The sequence below is a fragment of the Catharus ustulatus genome, chromosome 2 (genome assembly GCF_009819885.2).
Source record: "Catharus ustulatus isolate bCatUst1 chromosome 2, bCatUst1.pri.v2, whole genome shotgun sequence".
NCBI lineage: Eukaryota > Metazoa > Chordata > Aves > Passeriformes > Turdidae > Catharus > Catharus ustulatus.
The window spans coordinates 16,278,214-16,290,936 of NC_046222.1; the positions used below are offsets into that span (position 1 = coordinate 16,278,214).

The following is a 12,723-nucleotide window of genomic DNA, read 5'->3' on the forward strand; positions in this document are numbered from 1 at the left end:
AAATAGTGCAATAGCATCTGCGAGTGCCGAGGCTCAATATGTTCTGGGCCGGCGTATCGATCCTTCGTCTGACCGCAGCCAGTTCCACTCCCCACCATGCCAGACCAGTAATTAAAATCCTATGAAACTGGGATTTAGAAACCAATCATATCCCAGCATCGAGGCATCCAGCATCCCACTGGTGGTGAGAGCAATAAGAGTCCAAAGTGCTAGCACATTTCTGTCTGTGTTGGAACACTTAGGAATAGTTTTCCCTTAGGGCAGGAGAGTAAATAGATCCCTTTTGAAGTGTTTCTGGGGAGAAACATGACAGTGACAACATGTTTGGCGTGGTCTTAAGAGCTTTGCACACATGGGTATATGGAGAAAGGGTGATGGATATATGGGGAGAGTATGATTCTGTAGTTTCCTCTCTCTAACCTTACAAAACAAGAGTCGGGAGTCAGGTGGGTTGTTTTCACACACAGTTGTCAAGTAAGCGTAGACCAGCTTACACTCAGGTTCCAATAAAGCAAGAATGAAAGGTGCAAACATTTAAGACATTCATTCATTTTTTTCTCTATTTCTTCCATTGCAACTTTCCCATTTGCCATAGAATCAGAGAACAGTTTTGGATTGGAATAGACCTTCAGGCTTATCTTGTTACAAACCCTCACCCTCATGGACAGAGACACCTCTCAATAGATCAGGTTGCTCCAAGTCCTGTCCAGCCTGGCCTTGATCTTTATCACTTGTGGAAACTCACCCTCTCAGGCTGACTTCCAGTTTCTGATAAGGCTCAGAGATCCTAGCTTTCATTCCTAAAGAAGAGACTTCTTTTAAATCCTTCTTTACTTGTGGATTTTTTACATTTAATTTGCCAGAGCAAACACTTCATTGGGTTTTCTTCATCTCCCCTGGGTTTGGAAGGATGATGGTGTGGTTTATTCCTAAACTCCTAATTCTTCTTATGATGAGGACTTTAATAAATATCGTGGGTTTCTTTAGTCTTTACATCCATGTTACCTGCTAGTGGGTTGCTGCTTTGTTTCTAGCAAGATCCATGTTTTCCCCTTGTGGTAAAAAGCTCTTTGGCCATGGATTCTTTGCTGGATTTTCTGGTGAGGAAGTTTGGCATGAACATGTGTCCCATTGCAGTGTGGTGCTTAGGAGCTGAGGTTTGGAGAAAGCCTTTTGCACCTTGTCTTGGGAGCTTTCTGACTGCCAGAGCTCTTAGTTTCTGGTTTTCACCAGTTTAACAGTTTATTGGTGTTGTGCTCTTTACCCTTGCAGTCCCTGGGCTAGTTTTCAGTGTGTTGCAGTGCCCTTCAGTCTCTCAGAGGGGTGACCCTCGAGCTGTATTTTCCCTGTTCGGTCAGGGCATTTAATTCTGTACAAATCCTGGGTCACTGGCTCATACAATTGCCTTCTTTAGTTTCTTTTTTTTTCCAGTCTTTAATACCTGGTCTCACTGCTCCACCAGTGGGGCTCAGTCCTTACCTGCAGTCCAGTTTACATACTGCTCCAACCAGTCTCCTTCTTTGCCTCTGTTCCAGCCTGCACATCCCAGTCCTGAACATTACACGACTGTTGTATCTGTCCAAGTACTGCACCTCCAAGAGGACCTCTCCTTGCTGATTGTTACTTGCCCTTGTCTGCATCTGATCTTCATCTCATAGCTCTGGATATCTGCTTTTCCATGTAAACTCAACTCTAGAAACATCTAATTCTTAGTTAAGTCAAAATCCTTCGTCCACAGAATCACATAATGATTTTGATTGTAAAAGATCTTAAGCTCATCCAGTTCCAACCCCCTGCCATGGGCAGGGACAGCTTCCACTAGGACACATTGCTCTAAGCCCCATCCAACCTGACTGGACAAATTTAGATTGGAAAGGCTTCTTGTGCTTTGAGAGTGCAGCCCCAGGAGCAAGGGTGCACAGATCCTGTTCCGTAGAGCTCTGTGAGCGCTGCTGCCAGCCCAGGGCTGTGCATTAGGCAGCACTTGATGTGGTGGAACTGGAGCTGGTGCAGGTGCAATGTGTGTGCCCAGGTGGACGGTAAGACCAAGGGGATCTTGCCCTGTGTCACCATTAGTGTGGCCAGCAGCACCAGGACAGCGACTGATCCCTGTACCAGGCACTGGTGAGGTTGCACTTCAAATCAGGGTCGGTTTTGTGCCCCTCATGGGAGAAAAGGAGGTTCAAGGAGGACCTTCTCACTCTCTACTACTCTTCAAAAGGAGGTCGTAGCTACGTTCTCCCAGGCAACAAGTGACAGGACAAGAAGAATGGCTTTATAGTGACTTCATACTGGGAGAACAGTTTTATACTGGGGAGAGTGGCTCTATGCAATGGCTGTATTATGTAGGTGGGGATTTGTATCTTCTCCCAGATAACAAGTGATAGATAGGACAAGAGGAAATGGCCTCAGGTTGTGCCAGGGGAGGTTTAGGTTGGATATGGGGAAAATTCCTTCCCTTTGAGGGTTGTCCAGCCCTGGCACAGGCTGTCCAAAGCAGTGGTGAAGTCCCCATCCTTGAAGGGGATGGCCTTGTAGTTGTGGCACTTGGGGACATGGATTAATGGTGGCCTTGGCAGTCTGGGGGAATGGTTGGTCAGAGAGCTTTTCATACCTAAAATGTTCTGTGATTCTGTCCTTGTTGAATGGCTTTATACTGGCAGAAAGGCTTTCCCTGACTCTCCTGACTGAAGCAGTGCCATCTTCTGTGCCAGAGACTTGCACAAGCACTTGATTGCCACCTCCACCATATTGTACCTTCTGGACACCAAAGAAGGAAGATAGGAGACATTGAACGTTTTGGAATCTTGTCTTTCTGTATCACAGGTCACCACAGGCCACTGCTGCTGCCCAGCTCATTTGCAGGCAGGACCTTTGGAGTGGCATCAGGACAGGGACTGTCTCATTCTGGTTCTCTGTCCCCACACCCACTCCTGGGAACAGCTGAGGACCCAGGCACTCAGCTGGAGGCTACCTGTGGGTATGCCCAGGAGCAGGAGCTTTCACACCATCTGGCTGGGCTATGAAACAAGGTCCTCAAGAGTCCTTTCCTTGTCCCAGTACTCAGGGCTTTCTCAAGCTGTGATGTGTCCACTCGTGGGGGGAATGTCATTCTCTGGTTGTCCATATGAGACTCCAGTACCACTGTGTGCCCTGTCCTGTCTGTTAGAAGTGTGAACCTTTTTCTGGCTGCAGCAGGCTCAGATCTGCTGCTCTTCTGCCCTGACAGGACAGAGTGACGAGAGTCTTGGGGCTGCTGAGGACACAGGGAGCATTACTGGGATGTTCCTCCAGATTCTGTCTGTGCCCTTTGGCATTCTCCTTTTCCTCCTGCCATCTCTCCCTCCTCTTGCCATCCCCATCCCTATCCTGACAGCAGTGGGGGACCTAAGTATCCGCATAGGTCCAGTATCCTACCAGTATCCGCTGCGTCTCCAGCTCTATTGACAGTTATCCAGGAACTGAAGGAATTCAAGACAAATTGTTAAGAGGATGGAGTTAATAAAATTTGAAAAATTGAGGCCTGTCACTCCACTAAACTTTTTTCGATCCCACTGACAGAAACATATTTCCCCAATGAGTGACCTTCTGCAGCTGCTGCAACACCACAATGCTGGGCGGGTGCAGGGAGAGAACCCCCACGCTATTTATCAAATATTATCAGCCGGGGCCTTCTAATATGAGCATGGAGGGCGGGAGGAGGCGATGGGCTCATACAGCCCGAGGTGCTGCCCAGGTGTCCATCCCCAGCTACAGACAGCGAGTGGGAGGTGACAAATTGCCTTCTATTAAGTCGTGGAAGGTTGATGTCCCCTTGGATACTGCTGCAGCCTGTGGCACAGGGTGGGAGAGGGCAGGGAAGGAGGTGGGGATGTGGAGTGGGGTCAGCCAGGGCACCGACAGACCAGTGGCCACTTTTACCTTCTATTAGCAAGCCAAGTGATACCGTTATTTATGGCAGCATAATATTTTATTGCTGCCGGTACTCGGGGTTGGAATCGACCAGTTATAGGAGTCGGGTTCTATCAATTATTGCAGCAATTAGTCAAGTCGTCAAAGCCATTAACAGGGGGATTAGGCCAATATTGGAGAGCCATTATTGATAGATCCAGGGCAAAACCAAACAAACCCTCCATCAGAAATGAGAGCAGGCCTAGCCTCGAGGATGTCATCATTTGGAGAAGTCAGGAACATGCCCCACTGCTCACTGCACAGACCCAGGTGGGTTTTGGCAGGGGGGGATGATGGGAGCACTGTCTCTTTAACGTATATGGAGCAGCCAGCCCCGGCAGTGTGTAATCTCACCTGTCTTGATCATATTCTTTATTTGTGAAGACAAGGCTTGCCGTAGAAATTAGTCCGTGTCGAATGTTTATGGAGCACATTTTTCATTCTGTAAGCAAATATAGTTCCCTGATGCCAATGCCTAGGAATGGCTAATCTCTCCGGCTCCACTCCCACAGACTCCCCTTTCTTCATTTATCTATTCTGATTGCTGCTCGCTGTTACTGAGCACTCCTGGTGCTTTGCGCTGTCTCATGGCGCAGGAGTAGCTTGGTCTACTTCTGCCAAGGTACTTGTCTCAATCCCATGTTTCCAGCAGGATCACAGAGTAATTTAGGCTGGAAGGGACACCAGTGGAGTCACCTGGACCAGCTCCCCTGCTCAGGCAGGAGCACATGGCACAAAACTGCAGTGGAAGGATTGGGATAGAAGACATTCCAGACCTGCTGCACACAGGCTGCTTTCCAAGGCTTGATAACTGGTGGGATAGTCTGTTTGAGCACCATTTTGGGGGATTTGGGACCAATTTGAAGATTCATTCTCATAAACTCTTGCAGTTAGGAGCTGCTATGGGGTCATGGAGTGCACCAGTGTTAGTGACAAGTTTCTGCCTTTAGGGACAGCTCCTGAGATACTGAGAGTCAGAGATGAATCTCCAGTCCTTAATTGCCCCTCTGGCTATTGCCCATTACTCCTGTCTCCTGATATTGCTGACTTTCCCTCCATATGCTTCCCATCACTGTAACTGCACCAGTTTGACATGGAATGCTCTTCTTCAGTCTTGGAGGGAGAGCTCTCTCCATGTGCATGTGTTTCTGTGGGGTGCCCATCCAACTCAATCCAGCTCAGTCTTTGGGATTTGTTTATTTTTTAATAGATTGTACTCCAAGGAAGGGTGTGATTTTCCCCCAGAACTGCTCCAGGGGCTCAGTGGAGCAGCTGTTCCACAGGCAACAGGCAGCTCCAGCTCCAGCTTCAGCTCCAGCTTCAGCTTCCACTCCAACTGGCACAGGCAGTGTGTCCAAGTGAAGCTGTAATGGTCCCATGTGGCTCCCACAGGAATGGGTGCTTTTGTGAGACTGTCTTTCCTTTTGATGACCTTGTGCTCTCATTCCCCCTCAGCAGTTCTTCACTGACAAACCAGCTGTTAGCAGTGACAATCCCTTTTCCTTCTCCCTGGAGATCTGCGCCACCGCTGGTTGTCCATTCTTTTTTTCTGATCTCTCTTTCTCATCCAGACACCCTCCAGAGCAAAGGTTAGGAGGGGACACAGACAGGATGTGCTTCCTGCTCCTTCTGTCCCAAGACTGAACTCTGAGCTCCTGATCTTACTCATTTCTTGTGCTGTCAGGTGCCAACCCCCTGCAGAAGAACGAAATGGGACACACACCCCTGGATTATGCCCGTGAAGGGGAGGTCATGAACCTTCTGAGAGCAGCAGAGGCAAAGGTGAGCCTGAGATTCTGGCCAGTTTGGGTTTCCTTTCTTACTACAAGAACAATTTTAAAGAAGATGTCACATGAATGTGGCATGTGGGGACATGGGTTAGTGGTGGCCTCGACAGTGCTGGGTGAGCAGTTGGACTCGATGATCTGAAAGCTCTTTTCCAACCCAAATCATTCTATGATTCTATGATTTTAGGGTGCAAGCAATGGAAGACCACCTTAGCACCCCTATAGCTCTATCCTTTTCCAAAATAGTCTGTAAAAACTAACAGCATGATGCATAAAGAAAAACACCCACTCCTGTAGTATTTTAACTGTGGCTGTGCCCACCCCTTCCAAGTTACCATTTCTGACTCAGCAGTGACCTGCCCAGGACAAGTAATGCTGCTCTGTAACCCCTGGATGCAGGAAAATCCATAGCCTGTTTTTACTGTATTTTCTGAATTTCTCTGTCAGACAAGCAGGGCTGAGAATCCAGAGTCCAGCTGTGGCCTGGGATCAAGGTATTCATGTACACCAGACTAAGGCAAAAGACACCCATTTCCATGGTGGGATCTCATCCCTTCAGCTTCCAAGTCCCATTTGCTTTAAAGAAGGAAAAGAAACACATTTGCCATCGTGGTTCTAATAAAAATGCCAGGAATCAGTACATTTGTGGAGCAGTGAGATACTAGACAGTGAGAGATCTGCAGCTAAATCTCCGGAATTTAAAATTGCTGGGCAGAGGCCTTGTCCTGTGAATTATCAATGGATAGGAGAGGCCATCACAGCAGTGATGAGTGATGCTTCAACCCTGGAAGTGTTCAACGGCCAGATTGGGTGGGGTTTGGAGCAACCTGATCTAGTGGAAGGTGTCTCTGCCCATGGGAGGGATTACAACTGGGTGAGCTTTAAGATCACTTTCAACGCAAACCCTTCTGTGATGCCTTGTGAGCATCATCTCTCCAAGCAGCACAGATCAGCTATGGGAGGGGACCCCCTGCATCCCAGATAAGGGGCATTCCCTTGCCACCAGACTGCAAGAGCAGGAGCTGAGGCACAAGGGGTCGAGGTTTGATCCTAGCTGCAAAGTTCTTCTGACATTGTGTACCTCAGTGTTTGTTCTGTGGGTTTGGAATTTAAACTTGCATGCTGTAAACCTGAGGTTTAGAACTTAGCCACAAGTGGAGGATGAAGGTAATTAAAACTGTGTCAATTACTGCACTTAGGAGGTATTATCACGAAATAAACCCTCCAGGTGTCAACTGCTGCACTGTCTGTGCTTATCTCTGAAAGCCACTGCTCAGGCAGGAGTTCAAAACCACGTTCCCCAGTGCTGAACCTCTGTCCTAAGCAGGGACTGAGTGATCTTTCCTCTGAGGTTCTCCATACTCCTTCCTGGAAAGGAAATCCTCTCATGGCTATCCTCTGTGGCCCTGATGGCTGCTTTTGTAGCCAATAGCACTATGTAGTCACTTTGGAAACTCTGAGAGCAGGTTTTCATAAAATCATGAAGGAAGAAGCCTTAAAACTCATCTTATTCTTCCCCACTGCCATGGGCAGGAACACCTTCCACCAGACCTGGTTGCTCCAAACCCTGTCCAACCTGGCCTTGAGCACTTCCAGGGATCAGCCACAGCTTCTATGGACAACCTGTGCCAGGGCCTTACCACCCTCACAGGGAAGGATTTCTTCACAATATCCCATGTAATCCTGCCTTTCTCAATAGGAAGTCATTCCCCCTTGTCCTGTCCCTCCACACCCTTGTTCAAAATCACTCTCCAGGTCTCTTGGAGCCCTTTAGTCCCTAGCAGGGGCTCTAAGGTCTTCCCAGAGCCTTCCCTTCTCTGAGTATACACCCCTAGCTCTCACGCTGTCTCCAGAACAGAGGTGATCCAGTACCTCTGTGTTCATCAGCTTCATTATCAATTATCCCTCCCAAGCATAACTGGATTTGTTAGAAAACAGTCCAAGGGAAGAGGTTCATGGGCACAACACCAGCAGAACCAAACCTTGGCATAATACCTGCGAAGGGTGACAGTGTCTTTCACCTTACAGGAAAAAAAAATTTGAAAGATTAAAGGAAAACAGGATATAAACTGATCAGCTCAGATGTCAGGGACGTGAGCTAAGCTGTGGTAGCTTTGTGGAGGTCCAGAGAGGTCCATAGGAAGAGCAGAATAGATCTTGAGGTAATTCTTGTAGGTTTAAAGAAAGGCTAAAATGAGCTTTCACTGCTCCAAACTCCACATAGAAGGTTGTGCCCAGATTAACCAACAGCCAGTTTTCAAATAACCAAAAGAGACATTTTTCTCATGAGATATGCTTAAACCAGCAACCTGAGGATGTTCAGGATGAAAAAAGAAGCACATAAATCACAGCTAGAGGCTTGTTTTCTTGGAAAGGTCTATCAAAGGACACTCACTGGCATGAAGCTCCTGGTCAGGAGGTCTCATACTGCTGCTTCCAGAAGGGGATTAGGGAAGGGGCAACTGTGTGCTCTTCTTGGCTGAAATATTCCTTAAAAATCCTTCAGCAGACAGTGATGGAGACAAGGAAGGTCACTAGATGGGTCTGACAGAGTGCAAAGAGGAGCTGAATGGCTAAGACAGATTTGCAAAAGCCAAGCTCAGTCCGAGGGCAGCTATCCCTCCAGTGACAGAGGGAAGACACCAGTTTCAAGGGCTTTTCCCTCCCTTTTAGTTGTAGACACACAAGTGCTTATTTAAATTTCTTCAGACTGTTTAGCACTGGGAACCTACTTAAGAGTTCTCAACACCAGGCAAGTGTGCTCTAAGCTCAGGAAAAGCACACACAGAGTTCTGGTTTGTTTTTTTAAAAAGAAAAAAGGAAATCAAAATAAATTAAAAATACATATGAAAACTCCTTGTTATTCTGTCACAAGGATATGTAAATAAAATCTATGGGATATGTCCGTCCCGTAATAGTTCTGCCTATTCATTCTCTAGCAGTGATTAAAATGAGCAATAAATTCTCAAAGACTCTCTGTGGAATGCGGCTGCTGGGGAGGATGAAACCCCGGGAGCACCAGTTCCCCCCCAGCTGAATATTCATCACAGGCTGGCTTGGCAGTCTGGTGGTTTATATACAAGTACAATCATCTTCCTCAGGAACAGCTCCAGAGATATATTTCCTTTCTCTTTTCCAACTATTACTTAAGCATAAAAACCAAGGCAAGTTTCAAACTGTTCAAGGCAGGTTTTCTTATTGGTGCTGGGCTCAAGAGAGCATTTACCCAGCAGATAATTCTACCCTTCCTGCTCTTAAAGAGTTCAGTTATTTTATTCTCCACTATTCTGCCCAGGAGCCCCCTGTGTCCTGGGTTAATCCCACAGCGTGGGCAGCAGATGAGGTGGGGATTCTGCCCCTCTGCTCTACTCAGGTGAGACTCCATCTACAGAGTTGCCTCCAGCCCTGGGGCTCCCAAGATCAGGAAGATGTAGAGGTGCTGGAGTGAATCTGGAGGCGGCCATGGAGATGCTCCAAGGCCTTCATGGAGGTCTTCTGCTCTGGAGACAGGTTGGGAGAGCTGGCAGTGTTCAGCCTGGAGAAGAGAAGGCTCCAGGGAGACCTTAGAGCCTCTGCCAGTGTCTAAAGGGGTTTTAAGAGAGATGGAGAGAGACTTTGGACTGGGGCCTGTGGGGACAGGACTAGAGGGGAATGGTTTCACTCTGCCAGAGGGCAAGGTTAGATGGGATAGAAGAAATTCTTCCCTATGAGGGTGGTGAGGCTCTGACACAGATTGTGCAGAGAAACTGTGGCTGTCCCTTCCCTGGAATTGTTCAAGGCCAGGTTGGATGGGGCTTGGAGCAGCCTAGTCAGAGCTGCCAGAGGGTGAAGACACCAACACCATGCACATCATAAAGTGAGGAAGTGGGAACAGCTGGATGTATATGCAGAGAAGAATAGATGAGAAAGGAGTAGAAGTTTGTGTCTTATGTGAAGTCCAAGATTAGTGGGGCTTTTTCTTGGAGGTTCTGTCACAGATGAATCTAAAATATGTTTTTCTTGGTGGGTTTTCTTCCCAGTATACCCTATACAGTGTGAGCTAAGGCAGATGTTCAGGATGCTCCAGGCCAGCTGCATGATCCAGTTAGGATCTGTATTAGCACTTCAGGCCCACTGAGTAGCTGCCATGAGTGCAGAGCTCTCCAGAACAGATCCTGAGCAGAAAACAGTAGTGGGACAGCATGGAAAAAGCTCTAACACTGGTCTGTTACCCATAAAAGGGACTTTCTTCCTACCCAGTCTTGTACTGTGTCAGTTTTCCAAGGAGGGAGGGAGAGGGCATTGCAGAGAGGGGTATCTTTTACTCCTCTTTCTGCACATCTTACCCACTCTCCATAAACCCATGGGAATCATTTGGTGTCCTAACTCATTGATCACATCCCTGCACCTTCCAAAAGGCCAGGGAAAAGGGAGAGAAAAAAGATTTGTCAGGATCCTAGAACAGACACAGCTGTATTGTGAGGTTGTACCCAGCACCAGGGGATCAGCACAGGCAGGATGTCTGTCCAGAGCTGCTCCACTGGGATCTGCAGGGAAGTTATTGCTCTCTGTGAGGATCGGGGCTGATGTCGTTTCTGTTACATGTGAGACTGATAGCACTGGCCAAAATTGGATTGTTTGCTATTTATTATTTTTTAACTTCTGTCAGAATCACTGCTGGCCCAGGAGATGTCAGCAGCCTGGCTGGGGGTTTTCCACTCCAGCTCTAGCAGCTGGATCCTGCTGCAGCTTTGGCACCTGCCTTCTGGCTTTGTTAGAGGGTGTTTCCCCCTAGTGAGGTGGGTTCAGTGACAGGGACTGTTCTGTGGGTGCAGTTACTCACTTGGCAAACCCCATGGGCCATTTGTGTTCTGTCTTCATCTGAGTCTGGCTTTGGGGGATGGCAGTGGTCTCAGTGGGGAATGGCCAGGCTCGGCTCGTGGCAGGAAGGGGTGCTCAGCAGCACTTTCTAAAGGTCTTAGAATCGTAGGTTTTGGGTTGGAAGGGACTTTGCAGCTCACCTAATTTCAAGCCCCTGCCATGGGCAGGGACACCTTCCACTAGACCAAGCTGATCCAAGCCCCATCCAACTTGACCTTGGACACTGCCTGGGATGGGGCAGCCGCAGCTGCTCTGGGCAGTCTGTGCCAGGGCCTTACCACCCTCACAGGGAAGAATTTCTTCCCAATATGCCATCTAACCCTGCTCTCTGTCAATGGGAAGCTGTTCCCCTTGTGTCACTCCATGCCCTTGTCCAAAGTCTCTCTCTAGCTCTCTTGGATGTAAGGCACAGTGATACTCTGCCATCCCTTCAGGATCTGATTGGAGTCTTTGAGTGGGAAGTGGTTGGAGGGTAGGAAGACAAATCTAGGTAGAACAGTCATGTCTTTATTTCCCAAAATAAACAGATCCCCATTCCCACTCACCCCAACTTGCATCCATGACAAATCCAGAAATTTCCTCTTGCTAGGGCTGGTGCACCAAGACCAAACTGCATCTGCCTTGGGGATGCTCTGGCTCCATGTCAGAGAGATCCCCATATAGGGCTCTGACATCTGTGTACTGACCCAATGCTCTGTGAAGTCTCTGATCCCTCTGTTTGCTTCCCTCTACAGTTCCAGGAGGAGCAGCGCAGGAGGGAGGTGGAGGAACGGCGGAGATTCCCACTGGAACAGCGGCTGAAAGAACACATCATTGGTCAGGAGAATGCCATAGCCACAGTGGGGGCAGGTAGGACCCTTCACATGCTGCTGGCTGCCCTCCCACACCTGTTCCACAGGGAAGACAAACTGTTTCCTCAAGCCTTGATCTGAGACTGCCTCTGGGCAGGTCTCCAAGGTTGCTGGGGAATTCACAGTGGATGTCCCATCCCTGAAAGTGTTTAAAGGTCTGATGGGGCTTGGAGCAGCATGGTCTAGTGGAAGATGTCCCTGCCCATGGCAGAGGGTTGGAATGAGATGAGCTTGAAACTCCCTCCCAACACAAATCATTTTGTGATTCTGTGAAATCAAGGCTCCAGCAATCTGGGCTGGGTTTGATTTGCCAGTCCAAAGCCTCTGGATCCTGTCAATAATTCCTGACCGATCTGTGCATCCCAGTTAATGCCTGAAAATGGTTGAGCAAAATAAGAGCTGCTGAGGCCAGGGCAGAGCCACAAGGAACATGCCTGTCATAAACACAACCCCATTGCCTTTACTTAACAAAGAGGAGCCCAGTGTGGGCTGGGAGCTGAGAAGGAGCTGGGAAGGAGTCTACACTCCTGCAAAAACAACAGCCACCCTGTGTGTTCAGAGAGCGGCTGTGCCTGGGGGCAGCAGCCCCGGCTAATTGGGGAGCTGTGATTAATGGGCAGTGCCTGTTCCTGACACAGGTGGCGTTTCTGCGCATTAACGTCCTTGCCTTTATGGAGGTTTTTCTTATTGAATTATAGGGAATGTGCTTGATACCCCTGCAGCCTCAGGATATTGGACCAAAAGGTAGTGGGAGACTCTCTGTCCCCTCCTCCCCCCCTTCCCTTCTGCCCGGTTTTTCTTTTCATTTTCTTTTCTTTTTGTTTTCTGTCCAAAAGGATAAGTTTTGAGACAGGACTTTGTCTCTCAAGCACTCCCTCTCCATCTTTGCTATTTATTTTGTGCCTAGCTGGTTTTCCTACAGCTTTTTGGACCCTACATCCCTCTACTTTGCCCTCACCACTGCCATTTGCTGGTGAGCAGACCTGCCACACGCCACATCTTCAGATCCACCGAGCCTGGCTGATATGTTTAATTTATAACTGGTGTCTTAATTAAATAATTGGATTTAATCTGTCACTCAGTGCATGATCCAAACAGTCTCCAGAGGGGCTTAGCCAGGAATACAAAGGGAACGTGTGATCTGGGGTTAGAAGCACAAGGTCTGAAGCGGTGGGGATAGAATGGAATCACAGAATTATGGAATCATTTAGAAAAACCCTCTAAGATCACCGAGTCCAGCTGTTATCCCAGCAACCCCCTACAAGGGGATGCAC

The 12,723-nt window shown here is 48.3% G+C and overlaps 1 protein-coding gene across 1 annotated transcript in view; it reads left to right on the forward strand.

Annotated features, from left to right (window-relative positions):
• Positions 1-12,723, forward strand: part of CLPB (caseinolytic mitochondrial matrix peptidase chaperone subunit B) — a 70,080-nt gene that overhangs the window by 37,952 nt on the left and 19,405 nt on the right. Inside the window, exons 6-7 of the mRNA XM_033051178.2 lie at positions 5,636-5,733; positions 11,333-11,447. Coding sequence (XP_032907069.1) covers positions 5,636-5,733; positions 11,333-11,447 — 213 coding nt within the window. The remainder of the gene's footprint in view (positions 1-5,635; positions 5,734-11,332; positions 11,448-12,723) is intronic.